This window comes from Chinchilla lanigera, unplaced genomic scaffold (assembly GCF_000276665.1).
Source record: "Chinchilla lanigera isolate Chin_1 unplaced genomic scaffold, ChiLan1.0 scaffold00028, whole genome shotgun sequence".
NCBI classification, from domain to species: domain Eukaryota; kingdom Metazoa; phylum Chordata; class Mammalia; order Rodentia; family Chinchillidae; genus Chinchilla; species Chinchilla lanigera.
In genome coordinates this window covers 20,902,526-20,929,818 of record NW_004955429.1, presented here as the reverse complement: position 1 = coordinate 20,929,818, position 27,293 = coordinate 20,902,526, and the positions used below count along the sequence as shown (strand labels likewise).

At 40.0% G+C, this 27,293-nt stretch overlaps 1 protein-coding gene and 1 long non-coding RNA gene across 4 annotated transcripts in view; both read left to right on the top strand.

The window, feature by feature from the left end:
- The window catches only part of LOC102013195 (ankyrin repeat domain-containing protein 26-like), a gene marked incomplete at its 5' end in the record, with an annotated part of 49,364 nt that extends 43,629 nt beyond the window's left edge, over positions 1 to 5,735 (top strand). Inside the window, 2 exon segments of one of the 3 annotated variants that reach the window (XR_001234545.1) lie at positions 928 to 1,063; positions 5,311 to 5,368. Coding sequence is in view for 1 of the 3 variants with exons in the window: in XM_013515561.1 (XP_013371015.1) it covers positions 5,311 to 5,352 (42 nt within the window). 3 annotated transcript variants of the gene reach the window in all.
- A 1,353-nt stretch (positions 5,736 to 7,088) lies between these two features.
- LOC102012988 lies at positions 7,089 to 26,800 on the top strand. The gene is made up of 3 exons (XR_261369.2): positions 7,089 to 7,167; positions 22,298 to 22,653; positions 26,676 to 26,800. It is a non-coding gene; the product is annotated as an uncharacterized LOC102012988 (long non-coding RNA).
- The last annotated feature ends 493 nt before the right edge of the window (positions 26,801 to 27,293 follow it).

Below are 27,293 nucleotides of genomic sequence, written 5' to 3'. Positions count from 1 at the left end.
TTGAACTTGGGGGAGTCCTCCTGTGCCAGCTTCCCAAGTGCTGGGATTTACAGGCATGTGCTACCACACCTGGTTTTCCACAAGATCTTTTTTTTTTGATACCAGGAATTGAACTCAGGACCTTGCCTTACCAGGCAGATGCTTGTGCCGCTGAGCTATATCCCCAGCTCCTATGAGATCTTTATATGTGCAAATTTATACTTAAATTTATACTCCACCTTGTCAGTCAGCAAACTGTTCCGCAGTTCTTGTTGGGGAGGCCAAAATACAAATATTTAATATTTATAAACTAACAAGGGTAATTTCTTTCATACATTGTCCAATTTACAAATTGATATTGAATTACAGTGGCTTAAGAAGTAAACTTCATTGATCTTATTACATTTGAGTGGATATTTATTCTTATAACCATGAGTTATAAGAACAGAATGACATCAAATTTAAACTTAGAAAATCAATATTTACTGCAGTATATTCCTGTAGAAAGTGTGTGTGTGTGTGTGTGTGTGTGTGTGTGGTGTTCATGTATTTATCAGACAGTTCTCAACGTGACAATGTGCCGTTATTTTCCAACTATACTCAGCTGTTAGCAGTAGCCCTCTTGGCTGTGCTTTGTTATTGTTGATTTCACTGTATTTCTCTGTCTAAAACCTTTCCAACTTTCACTTCTTAAAATGGGTGTTGCCTTGAAGAGCAGACAGTAAGTTTACACAGTGAAGAACACCACGCCTCCGTAGGCGTCACCGAGTCCGCTATGCCTGAAGCTGACGGGCCAGGCAGCACACGACACCTCTCTTCCTGCTGAGCTCAGGCCTAGGGATCAGACAGGTGGAGCCCAGTGTACAGCGCTGGCTTTGTCAACGCGCATGACTAAGGGGAGTGGCTTAGCTGTGCAGCACCCACGGGCCCCCAAACTCTTCGCTGCAGGTCGGACTCTGACACACCCGTAAGCGCAGGAAGCAGATGCCTGACATCTGGCCCCGGAGCAGGACGCCCACTGCGGAGATGCCAGCAGGTCTGCGTGCATGTGCAAAGCATGTCTTCATCCGGTTTCCCCCGCGAGGTAAACCTCTCGTGAGGAAGGCAGAATGTAATCCTCCCAGGGACACTTGAGGGCAGGGAGAGAATGGTCTCCTGTCCTTTGTGCTTGGATTTAAAGTGGAAACTGAGCCCAGGTCATTGTGCATCCAATTAGTGATGTTAAACTGGTAGAAGTATGCCAGAAACCTGCTTAGTGTTTTTAATGTTTCCGTGAATAACCCACAGCATGGGTAATTCATTTGTTTACTGATTTATCTTAGACCACTTTTACTTAGATAAAATGCATAGTTCTTACGAGGAAGAATATCCTAAATTTCAGCTGTGTTGGTTCAAATAAAAACTTTCTCCTTCGTTTCCTGTTCTGTGGTTTTAAAAATGTCCACTTTATAAATGGAGGAGTTACTGTACTAAGTTGTATTCCTTTATTTTTATGCTTAACTTTAGAGCTAACAATTAACTACTTTATGTCTCGTGCTTCCACAGCAACGGGCTCCAGGACACTTTCACATACACATTTTCTCTGAGTTATATTTTTAAATCTGTGGATTTTTCCTGAAGGAAGAGGACTTACAGCCATTCCGGGCCTGAGGCAATGGGCTTTAATGCCTCTGAGAGAGAAGTGTGCTGGCTCTAAAACCAGAGATCTTGTGACTTTAATGTCTTGCAATTTTTTTTTCAAATAATAGGCCTTTTTAAAAGGTGTTTTGCGTGCAGCTATTATATTCAGTAGACAGAAGTAGTTATCCGGCGCTGAAGGTGGGGGCCTCTGAAACTTGGCTCCTGCGGCCCCTCATCCTGCAGGGTCCTCTGTGGAAACAGATTTCTGATGGGGTGGTGTGAAGACTGGCAGCCAGAAGCTAACACACCGGTACGTTACCATATCGTACACGATTTCCCTCCTCCTTATGTTCTTGAAAAATGAAAAAGTGTAAGTGAAGTTCAGATGCGCTCCTCTCAGGAAGACTGGACTTTGAGGATCCTCCACTCTGAAACACAGTCCCCACCTAGCAGTAATCACAAAGGCTGCAGGAAGCATGCTACTATTTAAAATATAGATTCTACTCGAGGGCTGATACAGCTTCTGATGTTAGCATGATGCATAAAGAGAAGACTTACAAGTCATGAAGATTTTCTGTTTCCTTTGGCGACGTTCAGTTTCTCCTCAGCTGTTAGCCCGCAGAAGCCTTTGGCGGCAGCACGAACATGAGAGTACGGTGGTTGATGTCGCTAAGCCACTTCCTCTCTTTTCCTTCCACAGCCTTTGCCAGACACTACTGTACTGAGCCGTTCACCTGGCGATCACAACTCTGAATTTCTACTAAGGGAAATACGACAAAGCTGTGTAACTCAATGGGAAACCAGTCATCCACCGGAAGGGAATTTTTAAAAAGTTACTTAATGTTGGCCAGCTTTCACGTCTGTACAGAACCACCACATCCGCCCACTGGCCTGGACAAAACTGGGCCCTTCGAGGGGCTGGGGATTTAGCTCAGCGGCACAGTGCCTGCCTGGCAAGCACAAGGTCCTGAGTTCAATTCCCAGTACCGGGGCGGGGGGGGGGGGACAAAACTGGGCCCTCCGGTATTCAAGCCCCCTAAGTGAGCCTGTGGGTGCTCCTCCCTCCCAGAGTCCCAGGTCCCCTGACCTTCCGTCTGCTCCACACCATCTTTCCCCAGAGAGCCTCCCTTCCGTCATTCATAGTGGAGAGTAATGAGGTGCGGCTGAAAGGCTGGGAGAGAATTTAAGAAAGAGGAGGCAACTCCACGGGGGCATAGAGGGAGCACCTTCTACCGGGCGCTACGTGAGAGGATGGAGGAAAATAAGGCCTCTACTTAAATCGCTGGCCATGAGTATCCTCTATCAGAGAGCAAAGATTTCTTTGGTACAAGGCTGGGCACGCTGCTTAGCGGTAGGGAGCATTTTTAGCATCCGTGAGGGCCTGGATTTAACCGCCAGCACCAAGAAGACAGGAGGAGGGGAGAAGGGGAAAGAAAAGAGAGAGAGCAAAAACCAAGAAGCAAGTGAAAGACAGGATTTCTTCATTATAAAAGCAAGCGATCTTTGCAGAAGGGCGTTTCACTTTCATCCAGGCAAGATTTATACGTTATGAAATCATCCATGGATAAAGCATAAAATCTCTTACCTATTGGGGAGTATGTATTCAGGAGAACAGCTTTTCGGGAAAAGATAATAACATTACATGATAGGTCCTTAATTCAAATCTTGTGAAAATAAGGTTTACATTTTACATAGCATTTACTAATGGCAATACATGATTTTTCCGTATGGATTTCTCCTTTCATCTGTTATTGAGTTGTTTTTAAAAGACTTGTTTGTAATGGTGTTGTCCTCTGATTCAGATAGTTTTGTCTTCACATCTAGATTTGTAAAGGCACTGGGTAACCCATTATCATTACCACCACAAGTATGTGCTACGTGGAGTAGGTACTATCTTAGACCTAGTTAAGGGCATTAAAAAGAAAATAAGCTTTTTTATACAAAAGATTTAAGCAAGCACACTTAGATAGGAACATTTGCCATATAGTTTGAAATATTCCTATAAATCTCACAATTGAGTAGACAACTATAGTTAATCACATTTCAAAAACTGGTCCTAACTTCTGACAGAAAATCAAAGTTACAGTGAAAAATCCATATCTTCTTGTCCTTCTTTCCACTTCTAGAAAGAAATGACTCAAGCACATCCAGTTTGAAAACCAGCTTTAATTTTTCATGCACTTCTTGTGTTGTGGAAAGTTCCTAAAATCTTTGTGTTCATATTAATAAAGATTTGGTCACAATTCAGGTAGCATTACGTTATAAATCTCACATAGCATTATCACAGCACCACTTTCTTCACTGATATATTAGTGATTCTCTGCTGAAAAATTAGTATCTCAGACTATATGTCAAATATCTAATTTTCCAAAAATAGAGACTGGAAAGTTGATCTTAAGGAAAAAAATTCATTAAATTGAAGAACTTATTAAAGCAACAGTCAGGTGTAGGCTCTAAAAATCTCATTTACAAGACTCATTTTCTAAATAATACATCATTCCCATGGTCCTGGCTCTTAGGCATCACAAGTGACATTTGATACATTTCTGGTGTAGCAAGAGTGGCAAGAAAATAGAACTAGAGAGTTGAAAGAAGTTACGTTGCCAAATTTATGGACTGAATGTAGATTGAATTTTGAAATAAACTGTAAATTGCAAGTGGCCTCCCTTTCCTTTGCTTGGTTGATGTATTCTGTGTTCAGTATTTGTCCTTAACAAATAAAATATGTGAAAACATAAATATCCCCAATGAAGAATATATTTTCTCATTTATTCATGTTTCATAACTGTGAAAATCTGAATAAGTCTGTGTATCTGGTTTTTTTAGCTCGTCACTGATTTCTACCTCCCCGGTGAAACTGTCAGCTTGCACATTCAGACTCTTCTTAAAAAACACAGCCATCATCAGCTTCTCAGACCTGTGGTGCAAAACCCAGGATGGTCCAGTAATACTTAGTCTAGCTCACAAGCTGTCACTTGACAACTATCATTTTAAATTTCCATTCGCGTTTGTCGTCACTGGTTTACCTTTTGCCCTCAGGAAAAGTTCCGCGTTCCTTAGCGTGGGATACAAGTGCACAAATCAGTTTGATTCTGGTTGTAGTCCAGCCTTGCCTCTGGCCACTTAGCCTACACTGACCCCTGGCTTCGGCTTCCGGACAGTTCAGGCTACTAACAACTGCCAAGTGCTCTCACCGGCTGGCGAGCTCTTTCCTCTTTCCGGTGTACTTTGTCCTTCTCCTTCAGGTGCCCGTGTACATACCGCCTCCACCAAAAAGCCGAGAGTATTTTTGCACAAAACTCGGTTATACGTGCTTCAGTGTGATCCAGTAGTTTCATTTTCTGGCGCCGTACCTGTTACTATGTGGGAAACTGCCTGTCTGTCTTTTGGGGAGGTGCGTAGAGTTATACACGATTGTTGAGGAGTAAACCGTATCGTCTTCCTCTTGTCGCTCTGGCACTTGTCCTAGTAGCTTAGGACATGATTGTTAAATGAATGAAGAATGAGGAAACCGGAAGCTCTGATAACCACAAGAATTAGTGTGCTACTGTGAGCAAGTTGTATTTAATAAGAGTGTTGTACTTTGGTGGAACATAGCTGTCTTTATTCTTATTAACACTGATAAAGTCCTCAACACTTTTTACTGGCTTGTGCTTAGTTAACTATGAAATGTTTGACATAGCCAATGCAATTAATCCTTTGTCTTTTTAGATGCTGCTGAATTTAAACCTGAATTCTTTTGAGCCAAAATAAGTCAAAATAAAAATGTCCTCAAGATCTGCTTTTGGAAACATCACAGAAATATGCAGCTATTTTAAAGAAAAATATGATCTAAAGATAAGGTTTTATTTATTGGATTGTTTATACAAAACCTGGTTTTCTATTAACTATATGCTGTGAAAATGTTGGAAAATATTTTATATCATATATACAATAAAAATTCTTATAGCATTTGAAACTCTTTCTTGGTATCTACAACTTCTGAGCAGATTTTGTAAATGGAAACTGGTATTGAGTTTTCCATATTTATGCTGCCTAAATGCTATTTAGCACCTAAACAACCAAGTTGTAATTAAAAGTTTAGTGGACTTAAATATCAGTTTAGTGGTGACTTATTTGTATTTTCTAATTTTTATCACTAAAGATTTAGACAAAATCATTTTGGTGTACTGGTAACAATTATCTGAGTAGGTTTTCAGAAGCATGGAGGTCACTTTTGTGAATTCAAAGTAGAAACTGCTGAACTTGCATTTGGGCCTGTGCGGTGGCCCAGTGGATGGGTGGCCGTTTGGTGTTAGAGGGCCCGAAAATATCAAGGAAAAGATGTCCCCATTAACTAGCAACTTATTGAAATTTTTGACTGTTAGGAATTTTAGGAAAAATACAGCTGTACTTTTCCCTGTTTAGTAGTTACCTGACCCTTCAATAAAAAATCCTGTCTTGATGGAATTTAATTTTTCTTTTTTTTTTTTTCTTCTGCTTTAAACTACTCTCCAACAGTAAATCCTTCTGGTGAAAGCTTTGCCATCCAATCTGTACCTCCCATGAGTACTAGGTAGAAGTTCTAAGCTCACTCTCCTATTTCAAAAGCTCTAGCTTTAAAAAAAAATTCTTTACTTTGATTGCAAATGAAATTGTACGAGGACCAAATCAAATTTCCCCCTAAGGTCGACATTGAACCTAACCATTGAATTTGATTCCGTTCTTATCCAATTCAATTTGTGACCAGAATTGTGGAAAGAGTTAAATTCGTGAACTGAGGTATTACTTTATTTTATAAAGAAGTTAAAGTACAAGAGTGCTGATTCAAGCAGCAGACTCTTTAATGGAATAAAACAGGTCCAGAAGCAAAAATTACAATTTTCATGTAAGATAAAGAGACATTCTATTTTTCTTATGTTCTTAATTTTTTTGCACCTGGAATAAACACTGTTTTTTAAATGACAAAGGAAAACTACCCTGAAATCATTTCTAACATACACCAGGCCTAAAGTAGCTGTGCTTTCTTTAGCAGCACGTCTAGGGGCCCCTCTAAGAGCACAGCGATGCTAAGGGGACTGGCAGAACGTGGGATGTCACAGCTAAAGGGCCCCAGCTGAGGCCTGACTTTCTTACTGTTCACGGTAAGAGAGCCCTTCACACTGGCCTTGTTTGATGAGGATCTTTAACAGTTTCTTGATGTATTTATTTCTAATGAAAAACAATGAGATGAAACCCCCAAACTAACCATATATACTCACGGAAACTGTTAGGTTTGGCACCAGATAAAGAAACAGAGGCAGATAAAACAAGCCTTTATTGCCAGAGCGGGAGCACTGCAGGACATCACAAGGACCCTCGGAGGAGGGAGCTGGGGAGCGGGTTTTTATTAGACTGGACTAGAGGTGGAGTTAATATGGGCCGGCGAGGTGTCTATCTGGAGGGGTTGGGAGTTAGTCGGCGCATGCGCAAAGGGGAGTAGGAAGTTCATCCCAGGGTCTGAAGGAGAACAAAGAAGTGTGTGTCCTGGCCAGCGCCATTTTGGGGATTCCGGATGTCTATCAGAAACACTAAGGTTTTCAACATGAGGTGAGCATATCAAGATTGTGATCCTGTCTAGCCAGAGCAGCAGTTGTCAGCGTTATAATTTCACACATGTTTCTTGTGCCAGGGGGAGGGGAGAGGTTGGGCTGTCAGAGACCCTGGAAATGTGTCCCCTCACAAGGCCAACCCTTTGGCTTGAAGAAGGCACAAAGCAAGCTGGACAGTATTCTTTGCATGTGTCACTGGTTACCTGCTCTCCTCCCGGGTGGACACAGCAGGTTGACTCACAGTGAGCACCCAGGACTCCAGAGCATGTGATAGTCTGTCTGGCACAGTGCTGCCAAAACCCTGGGGATACCAGCTCAGCTTGGCCAGTGTTTTATAAACCACGTGTGACACGTGCATGACGACTGCAGCCAAGTGGCCTGGGTGTGGCCAGCCTCTTTTGAAGCAAGGGGCCCTCCACGTCGCGGTGTCCCTCAGCAGCGAGTCCCAAGCCGCAGTTCCAGGGTGGGAATGCTCACCACATGTTGAAAACCTCAATGTGCCCATGAGTATAGACGGTTAGTTTTGGGGTTTCATCTCATTATTTTTCATTAGAAATAAACACATCAAGAATGCAGATGGCTCATGGAAGGAAAGTGATGTGTTGAGTAAGTGACACACAGGGCAATGAGCATTAATCAGGGAGATTCAAAACCACACCCCTGGCACACAGCTTGTGTAGTGACAGCCAGAGGGGCTTGGGCTTTCTAGAAGCACACCCCTAGTCAGGAATCTTGATCAAAGTTCTCTTAGCCCTGTTGTGAATGTGTCGTTGAGACAGAAGATCCTGGAGGCTTTCATTGTCTTGCAGAAACATCCTGTGGGAAATGGGATTACAGACCTAGCACTGCAGAGAACAGTTCTCTTTTTTAACATCTAACACTGTGTTACTAATAAGCCCTGGATCCTTGCCAGGTGAACCTGGTGTATTGTGAACATATATTCACAATAAAATTCTGAAATTTTCAGTACTGTTTAGAAACATACCTTGCACATGCAGACTGTTTTAAAATGAAAAACAGTTTTCATTGCAAGCATTTCTGCTCAACATTATGAGCAGAAACTGTGATCCAATCAGATGAAAAAATCCATCCTGTCATATCCGAAATGTTTGCATTAAAAATATGTTCTGGAAGGTTAAAAAAAAATCAATACTCCCTGAAAATGTAATCTAAAAACAAGTAAGAATACTTATATTCATGTCACAAAACAGACTTCAAGATAAAAAATTAAAAACTGGTCAGAGGAAACAAGGCCACTACATATGGGTTAAGGGAACAATCCAATGACAAGATATACAATTGTGCCCAATTTCATAAAACAAGCTCTCTGCAACATAAAAGGACACAGGCCCCTGTTGCTGATGGGCTGCTGACCACGGGACTCTCTGGCTGTGTGGGAGAGGCTCAGATTCACAGTCTCTGAAGGCAAGATAAGATGGCAGCTGAGCACGTTTGGCTCTCACTCCTCTTCCAGGGAAATAAACTGCCAACCTCAGAGATAAGACAGTCCTCCTAATTAGCAAGATTTACTGCCTAATCATGTCTTTGTTCTACCTTCCCAAAGTCCTGCTCAGTTTCCTACCTTCACCTCAGCTACTCCCTTTATTGCCCTGCATGCCCTCCAACTTTGTTGAAAAGCCAATAAACACTGGCAGTCTAGAGAAGTCTTTGTCTTAGCCCCAAGAGGATTCTGACCTTCCTGGACCCCAAAATCATATTACTTGTCTCTTTTGTTTAAGCCTTCATTGTACACTTGTTTTAGGAGATTAGGGGCCCACCCAAGCTCCCAGTAGGTCCCAATACAGTAACAGTGGGTTACTTCAAAACTTTCACCAAGAGATAGGCCATTTGGGAAAAAAACTGACAAAGACATATGAGAGTTAAACTACACCATAGGCCAAATGCAGTTCATAGACATATTCAAAACATTCCATCTGACAATGGCAGGATACACATTCCTCTAAAAAGCTGATGGAACTTTCTCAAAACTATATACTATTTTAAACTATAGAGCAAATTTCAATCAATAGGAAAATTTGAAATAATTTAATGTATTCTATCAGACCATAATGGAATGAAACAAGAAATCAGCAGCAAAAAAATGACAGAAGCTGCACAAACACATGGAGATTGAATAGCTCATCCTTTAATGATCAGTGAGTTATTGATGAAAGCAAAGAAAAAATGTAAAAACTCCTAGAGTCAAGTGAAAATGAAAACATAACATACCAGAATCTCTGGGATATGGTGAAGGCAGTTCTAAGAGGGAAATTTATACTTCTGTGTGCCTACATTAAAAAATAACACACTGCTCTCAAGTAACCCAATGGTGCATCTCAAGATCTTGGAAAAAAACAAAAATTAAAACCAAACCCAACAGAAGAAAATAAATAATAAAAATCAGAGATAAAATTAACAAAATGGAGACTAAAAGAATAAAAAGGATCAATGAAACAAAGAGTTGGGTCTTTGGAAGGATTATGAAGACAGATAAATTATTGGCCAGACTAACGAAAAGAAAGAGAAGACCCAAATCAATACCATCAGACATGAAGAAGGAACATTGCAACAGACAACATTGGAATCCAGAGGATAACTAGAGACTAACTTATAAACATAGTCCAACCAACTGGAGAACCTAAAATAAATGCTAAATTTCTGGACACATAAAACCTAACACAACAGAATGAGGAATAAGAAACCTAAACAGAACAATAACAAGCAATGAAATTGAAGCAAGAATAAAATGTCTGATAAGAAAAAAGACTGAAAAGTGAATGGAATCACTGCTGAGTTTTACCAGATCTTTAAAGAACACCAATCACACAAACTAGTTATTAACATGAAAAGGAAAAGGATGCTTCCAAATTTGTTCGGTGTGGCCAAAATAACCCTGACACAAAAACTAGATATGGATACAACAAAAATTTATAGACAAGAGTCTTTGATGAGCATAGATGCAAAAATCTTTAATAAAATTCCTTGCAAACTGGACATACTAAAAGACAATACACCTTGGTCAAGACGGTTTCATTTGAGTGATACAGGGATGGTTAGACATGGGCAAATCAAGAAATTTGATACACCACACAAACAGAATTGGGGATAACACTCACATGATCTTCTCAATGCAGAAAAGCCTTCAACAAAATTTAGCAACTGTTTATAATAAAAGCCCTTAAGGAAGTAGGTACAGAAGGATCATATCTTAGCATAATTAAGGCTACATAGACCCATTCATCATCAACATCATATTGAGTAGGAGAAAACTGAAAACATCTCTGCTAAAATCAGAAGTGAGGCAAGGTTGTACACTTTGCTCCTCTTGTTCTAATAGTTTTGTACCAGTGCTGGTTTTCCTGGAAGACAGTTTTCCATGGATTGGGGGCTGTGGTTCAAGAATGATTCAAAGGCATTACATTTATTGTGTACTTTATTATTATTGCATTGTAATAAATAATGAAATAGTCATACAATATGATAATGCAGAATCAGTGGGAGCTCCGAGCCTTTATTCCTGGAAGTAGATGGTCTCAACTGGGGTAGATGGGAGACAGTGACACCCAATTCCTTGTGTCCAATCTATCGTATATCACAGCAGAAAACCCTACTTCAAAAAGATAGGACATTGGAAAGGGAAGCAGGCTTTTCAATGCTTTTGTGACAACCAGAATATTCTGTTTTGACTTTAATCCACAATGAATGGGGATTCAAAGTTGTCTCAGACATACTATAAGGCAGTGATGGTGAACCTTTTAGAGCTTTCAATGGTAAGAAACAGCCAACTGCAGCATGGGTGCCATAGGTTCGCCCCTATGGCTTTAAGGCCACTGCTACTTGTGATCTCAATCAATTGGCCCTCTTCTAGCATGGACAAAATTAATTCACCTAACTTATTCACAAATGAGTTGCATATGCATTACTTCCCATTTGGAGGGCCTTTTGTGGTTGGGAAGTAATACTCAAACTCTTGAAAGCTGAGAAGGTGATGTCTGGGAGAAAGAAGGCTCTAGCTCAGTCTCTTTCAAAATCTCTACTTCTGTTTGAAAGATAACAAAAATCCCACTATTCACTCATTACCTCAATAGTTCCAATTTGGCTTCAAGTGCATCCCCTTTATCTGCCAGCTTGAACACAATTCTCATTCTTTTTTGAAAGGACACATTGAGTTTGTTGAACACACTGAAGTGTCACATGGGTAAGCAAGTTTTGTTACCCACTCTCTGTCAATGAAATATGCTGTAAATGGTGACGATTTTTCTAAAAGAAATCTCTTGAGCAACTCTCATAACTCAAGAACTGGTCAGTGATCTACCTTTAAAAAGCAATCTCACTTGTGTATGTAAGGGATATGTGTGCTCTGCATCCATACCCTCACAGAGATGAACAAATAGATGTCATTTAGGACCATGTACTTTAACATGGGTTTTTTTTTCATTAAGTTTATTGGTACCATTTAGATATACTTAATGGTCACATTCATCATAGGCAATTTGTACCTGTGACCTAGCTTGATTCTTCTTGTTTCCTATTTCTCTCTGCTCTCTTCAACTTCTCTTCCCTGACTTATTCACAAAGATTTGTTTCTATTTTATCCTTCTTTTCACATTGTTTCTTTTCTCTTCTGTCCTTTACCCCTCCACCCTCCCTAGTTCCCCTTTCCATTTAAACAGTTTCTTCCTATTTCACAATATCTTTTATAAACTTTGGTCATTATTTACACTTTCAGTTTCTCACACCAGAAAGGCAATGTGATATTTACATGTTTGTCTGTTTCATTTCACTTAAGAGTATGGTCTCAAAGTCCATGCATTTAGCTGTAAATGTTTCAAATTTATCCTTCTTTATGGTTGAGCAGTACTGCATTGTATTTTTAAAAACTCACGTTTTCTTTATCCATTCATCAGTTGGTGGGCATGTGGATTGTATCCAAGAGCTATTATGAACTGTGCTACTATTACTACATAATAGCTACTAGCTATTATGAGTGTGCACATATCACTGTGATGCAATGCTTCTAATTTTTTGGGATGATAATAAGGGGAATGGCCAGTTTTTCCAGCAATATTTACTAAAGGAGCTATCTTTCTTCTAGTGAACGTGTTTAGCCACTTTGTCTAAGATAAGGTAATGGAGTGTGTTTAGATTTGTTTCTGCATCTTCTAATCTGTTCCATTGATCCTCAGGTGTTTTTTGTTTCCAGTACCATGCTGTTTGTATCACAGTAGTTCTGTAGTATAACTTTAAGTCAGGGATTGATTACCTTTGTTGCCTAGAATTGTTTTTGTTCTGTAGATCTCTTCTGTTTCCAAATTAATTTAGGAGGTATGCTAATTGTATTTTGATTGGGATTGCATTAAATCTATATAACAATATTGGGAGTAAGCCATTATTACTATGCTGGTTTTCCTACCCAATAGCTAGATATATCTTTCCATTTTCTGATATCCTCTTCCATCTCCTTTTTCAGAGTACTGTAGTTTTCAATATAGAGATCTTTCACTTCCTTTGCTAGACTGATTAAGTATTTCAAATTTTTAATGTTATCATGTTGTATCCCTAATTTCTGTCTCAGTAAGTTTGTTATTTGTACAGAATTCCATTGAGTTTCAGTATTGAATTTGTATCCAGGTATGTGACTAAATTTGGTTATTAAATATTAAAGATTTTGGTGGATTTTAGGGGGGTCTTCTATATAGGGTATCCTGTTATCTGCAAATAATGACAATTTAATTTCTTCCTTTCCTATCTCTATTCCTCTTATTTCTTTCTCTTTTCTAATTGTCCTGACCAATGTTTCTTTAACTATATTGAATAGGAGTAGTGATGGTAGACACCTTCTATTGTTCCTGATTTAACAGCAAAACCTTTCAGTTTTGGGTCTTGCAGTAATATGCTGGCTGTTGATTTTTCATACATGGCTTTTTATCAGATTGAGATAAAGACCATCAATACGAATTTTCTGTAGGGTTTTTTTTTTATCATGAATGGGTGTTGGACTTTGCCAAATGTTTTTTCTGCATTTACTGACATGATCATGTGATTTTTGTCTTTAGCTCTGTTGATATGGTGTATTACATTTATTGATTTGTGTATGTTGAACCATCTCTGCATCGTGGATGAATTCTACTTGGTCATGATGTATAATCTTCTTGATAATTTACTGCATTCCATTTGCTAGTATCTTATTGAGGATTTCTGCATATACATTCATTCAGGAGATTGGCCTGTAGGTCTCTTTTTTGTTTGCATCTTTCTCTGGTTTTGGTGTCAGGGTAACACTTGCCTCCAGTATGAGTTAGGGAGAACTGCTTCCCTTTCAATTTCATTAACGAGTAGGAGGAGTAATGACTTTAGAGCCTCTCTAATTTCTTGTAGAATTAAGCTGTGAATCCATCAAAACCAGGGATTTTCCTTTGTTGGTAAGTTTTTAATTACATTTTCAATTTCACTGACTGTTAGCAGGTTATTTAGAATTCTTGTATCTTCTTAACTCAGTTTGGTAATTCATAAGTGTCTGGGAATCTGCACATTTCTTTTGTGTTTTCCATCTTATTAGAGCACATGTTCTTGAGTAGGTATTCATGATCTTCTGGGTTTCTACAAGATTCATTGTGATTTACCCTTTTGATTCCTAATTCCATGAATCTGTCTTTTCTTTCCTTCTTTAATAAGAATTTTAGTTTATCAATTTTGCTTAATCTTTCAAAGAACAAGCTCTTAGATTCATTCATTTTTCTGTACTATTTTCTTAGTCTCCATTGCATTAATTTCTGCTCTGACCTTTCCAATTTTCTCCCTCATACAAACTTAGGGCTTGACTTGTTCCTCCTTTTTTAGAAGCTTTAGGTTCAATGTTATTTGTTGTTTGAGCTCACTCTGTTTTCCTGATATGAAAATTCACTGCTATAAATTTCCCTTTTAGGAAAGCTTTCATTGCATCCTATAATTTCTGGTAAGTTGTACTGGCATTATCATTTAATTGTAGATACTGTTTAATTTCTTCTTTAATTTCATCTGTGACCCATTGTTTATTCAGTTGGGTGTTACTTAATTTCCATGTGCTTATGGATTTTTTGTGGTTTCTTTTCCCAGTGGTTTCCAATTTCATTGCACTATAGTCTGAATATATGCATAGGATAATTTCAATTCCTTTGCATTTACTTAAGCATGTTCTATGGGCTCAGATGTTGTCTCTGAAGAATCTCCCATGTACAGCTCAGAAAAACATGTGTTCTGATGTTCTGGGGTGGAACACTCTCTAGAGATCTAGTAAGTCTATTTGTTCACAGGTTTGGTTGAATTTTTGCATTTATTTGTGAATTTTCTCCTTGTTGGCCTATTTGTGACACTAGGGTATTAAGTTCCTCTATTATAATTATGTTGGTGCTTATTTTTCATGTCCATTACTGTTTTATATAGTTGGGTTCACCTGTATTCTGTACAGATATATTTCTTATTGTTATAGCTTCATCTTGGAGTTTTCCTTTAGTGAGCATGTAGTGATCTTCTCTGTCTCTTTTGATCAATCTTGGCTTGAAGTTCACTTTGTCTGCAAATAGAATAGCTACCCTGGCTTTTTCTGGGGATCCTGTCACATGAAGTATTATTTTCCATTATTTAATTTTCAGTGTATAAATTTCTTTTTGCATTAAATATGTTTGTTGTATACAGCATATTGTTGGATCTTGTTTCTTGATCCATTCTGTCAGTCTGTTTCTTTTGATTGGTGAATTGAGACCACGTGCACTGATGATTATAGCTGCTATATATTGACTTATCCTGTCATCTTATTTTCCTGTTGTTGGTTCCCTGTCTTAACCCTGTAGTTAATTGTTTGCCTTGCCTGGTGGATTCTTTCTATTTGGTGTTCTTGGAATTACAGTCTTTTTATTTCTTCCTAAAATATCCTTCAGAACATTTTGGAGGTCTAGTCTGGTGGTCATGAAATTCTTCAGCTATTCTTTGTCATGGAAGTATCTTATTTCTCCATTGATTTTGAAAGATAGTTTTGCAGGGTACATCAATGTGGGTTGGAAGTTTTCTTTTAGGACTTTAAATACTTCACTGCAGCTCTCCTTAAGTGTTTGTTGAGAAGTCTGCTGTGATTCTGATGGGTTTTTTCTTTATAGGTGATTTATTTCTTTTCTCTAGTAGCTGTTAATATTCTGTTCTTGTGCTGAGTTTCTGAAATCTTGATTATTATATGCCTTGATGTAGATTTATTTTGGTCGTGGCTAATTGGAGTTCTTTATGCCTCACTTATTTGTATCTCTAGTTCTTTTTCCATGATTAGGAGGTTTTCTGCCATTACTTCTGGGAACGAGTTTTTTTTTTTTTTTTTTAATGTCATTTGTGCTGACTCCTGCCTTTTCATTGATTACAATCAGTCGTATGTTGTTTTTCTTTGCATCATTTGGAGCTGTTGTTTTTTCATGATCCCTTGCTGTTTTTAAGAAATTTGTCTTTTTGTGATCTCTAACTGCAATCCTGTCTTCTAAGACATTCTGATTTCACTTCCATTCAGTCAATTTTATAAACTTTCAATAGAATTTTTAATTTCTCAAATAGCTGTTTGAATCTTTTCATGGATTCTATTTCTTTCCTATATTGGGTATTCATGGTTTTCATCATTTTCCTGTGCTCCTCTATTTTTTTAAATCTATGTCTACTTAAGGTTTGCTGAGCAAGCCCATCATTATGGTCATCATCTTTTTTTTTTTTTTTTTTTGACCTTGGAGATTATTTCTTCTCTGATTTCCTTTATAGCCTCATGCATTTGGATTTTTTTACTTCTACTGCTATCATTCCAGAGAATTCAGGTGAGTGGCTTCTGATTTCCTCTATCTCTTTGTCCCCTGATTTCTCATGGGTGGGCTTTAGGTCATGGGTTGGGTTTTGTTTGTGCATCATATCATTTTCTATGTTTAAATATTATTTTGTTTTCTGTGTTGATGCTTGTAAGTCTTATAGTAGATACCTTTATCAATAGCATCAGGTTTCCCCAGGGGGTGTCTGTTCCTCTGAGATGTCTTCTAGATGTAGGTGGTTCTTGGTTTTTGTGTCTGCCCCAGTATCCTGCCTTTCCAATTTATTAAGATGAGATGATGATATCTATTTGGCTTAGTGCTTAGTCTTTTGGAACTGGACTATGGTGATGATTTTGATCCCAGACAATCACAATGTTGTCGTATGAGAACAAAAGATATGACATCCTGGCTAAAGTAGTACAATTAGCAATAACAACAGCATCAAGCACAGCCTAATATAACAACAGCATCAAGCACAGTCTTATTTCAGTTAACATTGTGTTTTCAAATTTCATCCATTCGCCTACGAATACCTCAAGTTCATCTTTATGGTAGAGTAGTACTCCATTGTGTATAAATACCACATTTTCTTTATTCATCTCTGGATGGACATATGTGTCATTTCCAAGATCTAGCTATTAAAATTGTGCTGCTACCAACATGGGTGTGTATATATCCCTGTAATATGCAGACTTTAACTTTTTTGGAATGATACCTAGAAGGCGGATAGGTGAGTTATATGGAATTTCTAGTTTTAGTTTCTTGAGGAATTTCCATACTGATTTTTAGCAGTCTCAGAGTCTTCTGCTGTCTCAATATTGGATCTTTCACCTTTTTCAAGAAAGTCTTGAATGACATTTGTTTTGCACTCATTTTGGTGAGGGTTAACTTGTGGGCTTATCAAAATTGTGACTAAGACAAGTGTGTAGTGTGGGAATGAGGTGAGGACAGAAGTGGTAAGTAAAATAAAAGCTCAAGTTGAGTATGGTGGTGTATGCCTATAGTCCAGCCATTCTGGAGGTGAAAGCAGGATGATCACTGTCAGTTTGAGGCCAGTTTGGGCTAAATTGTGAGTTCAAGGCCAGCTTGTACATAGTGAGACCCTGTCTGAAAATAAACAAGCCATAATGAGTGGGCCATGCACAGACTAAAATAAGTGTTGAATTTTGACTTAAAGCCTCTCACCAGATGCAGCTGTACAATTGAAGTACATCAACTCAGCTCCTAATATGAAACCTACCAGTTGCAGTTTAATTGGCACTTGCCACTCACTGGTAGGATTTTGATATGAGTCTACTAAATCAATTGATTTGTTATCTCTCTGCAGTCAAACCTGTCTGCTAATGCTAATTTGTATTTGCAGCCACTGCCAGGGCTAGCATCACTGCCCCAGTTATACCTTAGATCATCAGGAATTAGATTCTCATAAGCAGCAAGCAACCTTAGATCCCTTGCATGCACAGTTCATATTGTCAAAGTGTTCTCCAAATCCATTGTTTCTTTCTGTTCTTTTTCTTGCAATTGTGGTCCTCTTTTCTCTTTCCAGAATATCTTTCAGTACTTATTGTAGGGCTGGTTTGATGGTCATGAATTTCTTCAGCTGTTCTTTGTCATGGAAGTATCTTATTTCTCCATTAATTTTGAAAGATAGTTTTGCAGAGTACAACAATCTGGGTTGGAAGTTGTTTTTGTTCAGGACCTGAAATACTTCACTCCAATTTCATCTTGCTTTAAGGGTTTGTGTTGATTCCATATTTTCTGTAGTACCCCTTGATATATGCCTGATGGAACCAAAGTCATCATACTATAGTGATAGCTGCATGCCCATCTTTACTTTAACACAATCCATAATGTCCAAGATGTGGAAGCAGCTTAGATGCCTATCAGTGGACTAATGGATAAAGAAAATGAGGTAAATGGGGTATACATACACAATGGACTATTATTCAGCCATAATCAAATGATATAATTAACAGGAAAATGGATCTGGAAATCATCATCTTAAGTGAAATAAGCCAGCTTCATAAAGACAAATATCTTGCATTTTCCTCAACATGTGGAATCCAAAAACAGAAAACCCAAAGTATGTCAAGGAAGTAAAAGGATTAGTATTATTAGACAATAGGGAAGGAATAAGGATGAGAGAAAGGCAGTAAGGAGCATAGTAGTAGTGTATGCATATAACCAAAATATTCCAATATATTTATTACAAATGAAAGAAATGATTAAACTCTTATGTTCAGGGGGAAATCTGTATAGTTATTTAGACATTTCCCTAGAAACTCATTTGTTTGGAATTCATTTTGAAAAATACTAATTCAGGCATTCATGAAGAACAGTGTGATTCTTTGTGAAATCAGGACTCACCATTATAGTGTTGGAAGACAGCATGCTGGATATAAACATTTCCCTAGATAATTGATAAGAACTTGTATAATCATTACTTTTATTAGTTCTGAAAAGGTGCAATGTATTATGATCAGAACACCAAATCTGGGGCTGGGGATTTAGCTCAGTGGCACAGCGCCTGCGTGGCAAGTGCAACGTCGTGAGTTTGATTCCTGGTACTGGGAAAAAACCAAAAACAAACAAACAAACAAAAGAACATCAAATCTGTAATCACAAATTTTTTTCATGATTTCAGCAAATTGATACTTGAGAACTGCATGTTTTCTGTAGCACCTTTCGGTAACTCTCTGAATAAAGAAATGAGAAATACAGGAAAACCTTTGTTCTATTCCTGTAGAGAACTCTGAATGTAAATCTGTGTTAGTCACCTCCCCATCATCAGGACAAAATATATGACACTCACAAATTAGAGGAGGACAGATTTACTCTGGCCCATGGGTTCCAACTGTTCAGTCCGATATTAGCTGGCCCCAAGGCAGAAATTGCATACTAGAATGGCATGGTGAAGGAAAGCTGCTCATCCCATGTCAGCCAGGAAGCAGGAAGAGAGAAAGAGCAGCTGGGGAGAAGAGTAAATACTTCCAGGCCATAGGGGGCTGGGGATTTAGCTCAGTGGCAAAGCACCTGCCTGGCAAGTGCAAAGTCATGAGTTCGGTTCCCGGTACCGGAGAAAAAACAAACAAACAAACAAACAAACAAAAATACTTCCAGGCCATGCCCCAGGGACCCACCTCCTCTGGCTAGGCCCCACCTCTGAACACATGAGAGTTTGGAGGAACATTTCAGATGTAAACCATAGGAAAATCCATTTAATGTTTTATTCATCATGCTCACTCTTTATAAGTCATCTGTTTCATCTCTAAATCTATGTTTATAATAAACTTTTTACTCTAGAATATTTATCCAAGTATCTTAGCTGAGCTCTTAATCACATTTCCAACTACTGTATTAGATGTCTCTACACTGATGCTTCAGTCTCATCATAAATCCAATGTATGCAAACAGGATAGGACTTTTTCCCACCCCTCAACTCCTTCCTCTCCTTATTTCCCATTTCAGTTAACAACATCTCTACACTTAATAATCCATAGAAATCACCAAGCTGTTCTTGGTTCCTCCCTCTCTTTCACTCTGATCTATTAAGCCCCTACACCTGGACATTCTTTTCTTCCTTAGCAACCTTTGGATTATCCCTTTTACAGCATTCAACTGCCTTCAGTTAGAATATCCTTAGTCACTGCTTGCATGAAGTTATTTTTTACCTGATTATAATGTACTTTTAACCCTGATTTCCTCATTTACCTTCATTGTTTTTTATTACTATCCAAAAATCCCAAAAGATTATTGTTCTTGTCATAACTATTACATTAGACTATATTTATTTATGTTTGTCTTTCCTTCCTTAATTGAAATCATTCATCACATCTATTGAAATAATGAACATGATGTTGAACATTCTCTTTATGATAAAGATTTACTACTTGCTGAAAGCAGAAATTTATTTTCCTAGAGAATAAAATTGATCAATAAAATAAAACTCACTTTCCTTGTTTTTGTTGACATGTTTCATATGAAAACAACTTCCAACCTGTACAGAAATGTATATAATACCATGCATTCACAAATAACAAGTAGTATTTGTTTTATGAAACTGGGTACACTGATTTTTGGTGCATATATATATACTTACAATAGTTAACTCCTCTTGCTGTATTGTTCCATTTACCAATATATAACAGCCTTCTTTGTCGCTTCTGATCAGTTTTGGTTTGAAATCACCTTCCTCAGAAGTTAGAATAGCTTCTCCTGATTGCTTTTGAGCTCCAACATCTAATGCACATGGCCTTCCCATAATTTACTCTCTTATATGGATGTGTGTGATGCAGTACATATGCATGAAACTTCACTGAGCTTCAAGTGAAGAAGTTACTGCAGGCCATTAATGTGCATGTGTCTTGGTTTGGAATTCGGAAATTTTCCAAGGCAGGCTCTTGGGTCTTTGCATTTTTTATCTCTGCCCCCATGTAGTAAGCCTTGGGACACAGGTTGGGCTTTGGTCCTGGGACATTGCTCAGGCTCCAGGTGAGTGAAAGAGAGAAGCCCATAGTCCCAGTTGTACTATCTATCTTATTTTCCCCTGAAAGACCTGGTCCTAAAATATCTTTGAAGGATGCTGAGGGCAGAATGTCTATCTTCTATAGCTACTTCCTGCTGAGTAGAACCATTGATCCTATCTCTGCAGAGACTGTGAAACCCACACCCTGCCTGATATAGGGGACTAACATAGCCATATACTTCCTCTGAGGATTCATAAGTGAGCTTTACACATGAAGATGGCTCTGATTACCATCTGTAATTTAATGGCTGTTGAATAAGAAGAAACAAATTTGACTAAAAGATTAAGTATGCATGGTCCAAATAGTAAGACTATGAGAAACATTAATAAAGGCCCTGTCAAGGGATGTACCCAGGATGCCCAATTTCAGAGTTTTTACTGGGACTTTTCCCCCGCCGCACCCCTGCCACTGTCATGACTCAGTTCTTGGCATACCTTAGAAGCACAGTCCGCTAGTTTTTGCGCTGTATCTCTCACCATTCCAGACTGATTGACACAGAACCAACATTCTTTTTGAAACAGACATAGTTCCCTTTTCTCAGGGGTCAAGATATCTAGTTCCCTAGTTTTGGGGGGCCACTGCAGCCAGTGAATGTATTTGATTCTGAAAGGTGAGAGAGTGCTCTGAACATTTTCATCTAGGCTGTCTTTGAGGTCCTTAGATAATTTCTGGTAATAGTAGAAGGATGCAGTTAGTCCTCCTACTCCACTACCTGTTTCAGTTGCTATGCCCAGATCCACGAGGAGAAGAATGGGGTTTATAACTCACTTGATCATTGTTCTCTTGACTAACAGAACTGGAAGGGATTGACTATTGCTGTATTTATCTTTGTGGTGAGAAAACAAAGGTGAATGTTCCTGTCCACTTTGCTGAAAGACACAAGTAGGAATTAGTGCCATATGGGAAGAAAAATCTCAAAACAGAAATTGCTTTCAACAGTAAACATACGGGTGACCTGATTTGTCTTATTTTCCCAGACAGATATAGTCCCTTCTAATGTAGATCCAGTCAGAGATTGAAAGGGCCCATATGAAGTATGTGGAGTGCTTCTGGTGGTTCTATTTTCCCAAGCTATAAAACTTCTTTTGGTATCTAACACTTCCTCAGTTGAGTTTTCATAACTGTGCACCAGAAAACTATTACCGGCTGTGGGATGAATGCAATCCCCCATAGAAATATAGAAATATAACTCGGGTCTTCCTTGGCAATATCCTCACCCCTTGTTTCCTAACCCTTGTGTGCCCAAAAATGGCTTTCTTGAGAACTCCATCGGGTTTCTAAAGGGCATGATCTGGTTTAACTGCATACTGGCGTGGTCCATTGAAAATTTATATTTAAGATTTGTTTGCAAAGGGAGTCATTCAATGTGCCCAAATCTGGACTGCAGCTCTGGTCTTGAGTTTTCTTTATACAGAGGGTTGTCTGGAACTTAAGCAATGTGCAAATGGATGCTGGAAACCAAATGAGTGTCTTGTGTAGAAGAAACATTCAGGTTACTTTGATTGGATCTGAGGAGGGTAATAGCCCTCCCCATTCAGATTACTTTGGTAATTTCATCCACCTAAATACCATACAGGCTCTCCAAGGACATTAACTGAAAAGAGGGATGCCTCCTTGATATTTGGGGTGGTCATTTTTCCAGTAGCCCAGAGCTGCACAGCAGTATTTTGGCTGGAGGATGGGGAAAGATACAGCCAACAGAACTTGGCCAAGTTCAGGTTAGTAAAATTCAATAAGAAATTGGTCATATTCGAAGTTTTGTATAGGTAATCAGCACTCATATCTCCCCCAGAAGCAACGCTTGAGCCACCAAAGAGGATCCCAAGGAGGATAAGAACAAGTCAATGGAAGTCACTTTATAACTTGGAATGAGAATCTCAAGAGTGAGCCATGGCAAGCAAGAGAGTGGGAAAACTAGCTACATAAGAAATACAAGAAGAAACCCTATAGCCCAGATAAGACTGGGTTTTCCCTCTTCTGTTTTCTCCCAGAGGGAGCAAACCAGTTTACTTAACTGACTTAGCAGATCGCTCTTCTTGTTTCCTGGTGCCTCAGGTGGCTCAAGTTTTCCACTGCAGAAGGAAATTCAGCTCTGTTTCCTGAACACAGATGACAGAGGATGTGGTTATAAGGGCCTTTCATTTGGAGGTAAGTTGGTCCTGAGGCCCACCTCCTTCCAGGTCTTGATTAGAACATCTCATTACTCAGAAATATAAAACCTTTTTTCTTAAGGGTCTGGGTGTTGAATTTTCCCAGTTCTCTGAGAAGGCCCTCATATAAGGCATTCTCCATGACAAGTCTGTCGTAGGTAGAAGAATCAGGGCATGGGAACCTTACAAGGCATGCCCCAGTCAGTGCCCAGTCCATTTGGCCCACCGCATCCCCTGGTAAGGCTGAACTCCTTAGGATTCAGATATCAGATGTCTCTGGCCTTGAGTGGACACCAGTGTCACTTCCTTTGGACTTTTGGATTTCCCTTTTGGCCACAACCCATCTTCCAGACAGAGGTGGCAAGCTGGGGTATCCTACAGGATGGATACCTCTAGCCAACTATAGAAACACTCAACTTTATGGCATGCCTGTCTAAAAAGGGGTAGTAAGTGTCCCCCCAAGAAATCTCTATGAAACCCTGATAAATTTTCCTGAACTGGTCCCTCTTGGGGATCCTGTCTGACAGAGGTGAGCAGTTTGACAGATGGTGTTCAATCATGATCCACTACGTGGGGGTATGGGGCCTCTGGATCCCAGTAAGTTTTTGCCCCAATTCTTGCAAGTAGGGCAAGTGGAGCTTGCATATTTGCAGTAGCCTGAGGAAAGCCTAATGGGTAGGGAGCCTGGTAGGTGGCAGTCTAATACTTGGAATACAATGAATCCCAAACGAACTAGGAGACCATTGAGCAGCTCAGAGAGGTGAGATTCTAGACCCCACCAGTAGCCTGGGAAGAACCTAGATCTAAATGAGCTCTTGTACAGTCCCTCACCCCTCCTTAGCCCCTTTTCTCCATCCCCAACTCCCCTGCATTCCTGCTAATCCATGTAACAAAAGGGTGTGAGTTTTCTGGCAGATGAAAGCTTCACGGTGAAAGAGGAAGGTTTCAGAGGAGGTAAAAGGACTCTGCCTATTTGATTTTGGACAGTGAGGGATAGGGAGGAGTGGGAAGATGGATAGAGCCATTTGGAGGACCTCACTCAGGAGCACAGGAGGCTCTAGCGACTGACAAGGAGTCCCTAAGCTGCAGAAGTTCACGGCAAAAGAGAGGTCACACAAACACAAACCTGAGCAACGTGTAGAAGGAGTCTTGCTCCTGGGAAAGAGAAGAGATAAAATCTCTGCAAAAGAGGCCTTCCCTCCTGACTGTACTCACCAGATGTCGCCATGGGTGATGGGTCTGAGACAGGCTCCTAGGTTCTTGTGCATGACGAAGAATTGGACATGGCCTATGGTGGTAAGGGGAAAGTAGCAAAGTTTATTAAGGCAATAGTGTGCTCAGAGTGAATAGGCTCATGCCTGTGAAAGAAACGGCAAAAGTGCTGGGGGCTGATGATGTAGGTGGTTTGTTTTTGTTGTTGTTGTTGCTGGGGTTTTGTTTGTTTGTTTTTGTTTTGTTTTTGTTTTTGTTTTGCGATACCAGGGATCAAACTCACTACCTCACGCTTGCCAGGCAGGCGCTTACGCCACTGACTTATATCCCCAGCCCCTGATGCAGGTGTTTTGAATGCTGTGCCAGTTCTAGGGCACCTCCCACTGGGGTCTTCTAGAGCGTGGTCAACAACACAAGGTGCTCAGTCATGTAGCTGCATCTAGTGCACAGGTCCTTCCTCTTATCACCCTATTGTAACTGTGTGTGTGAGATGCAGTCCATATGCGCAAACCTTCACTGAGCTCCAGGTAAAGAACAGTCACTGCAGGTTATGGGGGCTCATGCATCCTGGGTTGGAGTTTTGGAACTTGCCAAGGTGGTCTCAGGGGTCTTTGCTTTTCCTATCCCTGCCTCTGTGTAGCAAGACTTAGGACAAAGGTTGGAGGGTTGGCCCTGAGGCATTGCTCAGGGTCAGATGAGTGGAGAGGAACAGTGCCATATCCCCAATTGTACTCTCTATATTAAACTGACTACGGACTGGCGCCATGAGCCAAAATGAACCTCTGCTCCTTTAAGTAGCGGGTGTCAGTTCTGCATCCAGTCATGGGAACTGACTAAGACAATGCCTTTTCTGGATGTACTAATACACTGAACTGATAACTATTTCAAGATGTACCTCCTGAACTTCGATTCTGAGCAGAAGACTGAGGTGAACAAATACATTTGCCTGGGGGTGCTGGAGGTTCTGCGCTGTTAGAACGTCTGCTGTGAGACACAGATCATAAGACTGCAGCGCAGCTGTCTACAGCACACCATTTTCTGCTGAGCAGCAGTCATGGCTTCCTCAGGGGAACCTTCCCCACTTATCTCTAGTTCCTCCTGATCCTCAGATGTTGGCACTGATCATCCCACGCTGTCTCACCTGCAGCTCTTGTCCACTCCATCCAGTGCTCTGATGTTCACACTGCTATATGGGCTTCCGAGTCCATGGCTTCTCCTGCCCCTTTGTACCAATCTGAGTCTATGAGAAAAGCTTGCACTGCCCTTCGTTTCCATAAGGGGTGCGGTGCACAGCTGTCTTCTTCTCTCACAGTCTCAGCAAATCTAGCACATGCATTGCTCACCCACAGACTCATGAGGGATATGTCAGTTTTGGAACAATCACAAAAACATCTCATTCGTTCTTGTTCTCTCTTGGATGATGCTTCCTTCCAAAACCCAAGGAAACTTCACAGAAGTTTAGCAGAAAAATGGTCTCGTGATGGACTGAGTGTTCTGAACGTACTGTCCATGTCAGGAAGTTCATCTCCTTGATCTTCAAGCACTGTGACTTTTATTATTCTAAAATACTTTTTTTCCTCACAGAACACTATCTTTGTCATGCAGTCCAAAATCTGACTTAAAGGCTTTTGAAGGTTAACAGCTGACATGCGGTGGTCAGCTTTTCTGTGGACACCAGGGTTGTAATGATGGATACACTGTGTCAACTTGAGAAGTTTAGAAGTTTAACAAGGAACTCTGCATGAAGCCAGGGTCCTTACTTTGTAAACATCCTCATCCTGTGCAAGAGGAGGACAGGGAGATGGTGTGAGTGCTACATGCCCCCTGGGTGGGGGCAGCCTGCTTACAATATAAGGGAGGAAAGGAGGCTTGCTCTCCCCTCTTTTGCTTTTGCTGCTTTTGCTGTCTTGTGCCACCTTGAACTGTTGCCCTTGTGCCAAGTGCCACCCTGCCTTGGAGCCAGCTGATTATAGACTGAAACCTCCACAAACTGTGAGCTAAATGAACCTTTCTTCCCTTAACTTTGTATGTCAGGTATTTTGTCCCAGAAATGAGAGAAAGATAACCAAGACAAGGGTCTAGTATGAATATAGGTAAAAGAAAATTCCAGGAGTGAAAGGATGGTGATTAACTTAGGAAAATATCATACTCTGTGTACAATTGTACTTTATGAGAGGCATCATTGCTATCAACACTGTTTTGAACCTTTCTATTTTTACGTAAATATGTTTCTTGAGCCAGATGTTACATAGCACATTACTGTAATCCAAGTTCTCTGGGAAGTTGAAGCAGGAGGATATTTGAGCCTAGTCTGGGCAACTGAGTAACTTAGTGAGATCCTGTCCTAAAATTTATACAGGGGGTGGTCATGAAGGTGTAGCTCAGTACAAAGGCTCTGGGTTTAATCCTCAGTATCAAAAAAAAATCTTCAGCATATGCCTCTATGGCACAAGTACATACAATCTAATATTTTATTAGTATGTCATGACATCCATTCTGTCATTGATATATATTTGATGTCTATTTGCACCCAGATATAAGGAATGCTTCCACGGTTATAAGCAATGCTTTGGTGAAAATCATTACAAACATATCTTGTATTTTTGTAATGGGCCCTTAGCGTACTGACCAGGACAACGGGCGAATGTGGGTGTATTACCAAATTGCTCGTTCCATCCCCAATAGGCAGAGTCTGTTTGATCCATTTATGAAATTCAGTGGGAAAGGTTACAGGAAAGCTGGAAAGGAAATATGAGATAAAACCAAAAAGAAGTGTGAATACTAAGTATGCTTTGTCCTCACCTACAGCTACTTGTGATTCCTCTTTTCCTCTCTGGTGCCCCTGTGTGACTTCTACAGATCTTATCATCTGAAGTATCATCTACAAGGTAGTCAAAGCTGGGCAATGGGAGGTCCTGCAAGAGTTTGGAAGGTGAACGTAAAATGATTGGAGAATTTTTTCCCACTTCTTTCCTGCACTGGTAAAATGGTCTGGCAGTGGCTGCATCCCTCCAGAGCTCCAACCTCCCCTTGTGGCTGTAGCTCAAGGAGATCCAGCAAAACTGTTCCTCTCCTTGACCCTGCAGGCTCAGGAGGGATCTCAGCTTGGTGCTAGTGCTACTTTCTGTGATCCTCGTAGGTGCTTCTTACTTTCCTTAACCCTAAAAATATTCCATTCACTCAACTCTATTCCATAAATCTGTTTGAGTGGATTTCACTTCCTGCTGTGAACACTCCTGATTCAGCAGGCTAACAAGCTCACATTTTATTCTATGCTCAGCACCACAGGAAATGCCTGGGACTGGACACCTCCCCCTGGCATGAGCTCCCTGACACAGCCCCTAGGGGAATGGATAGAGGAGCCTGCATGGTGCCACACACCCGGGCTGGTAGGAGGACACGTTAAACAGTGTTGAGACCGGAAGA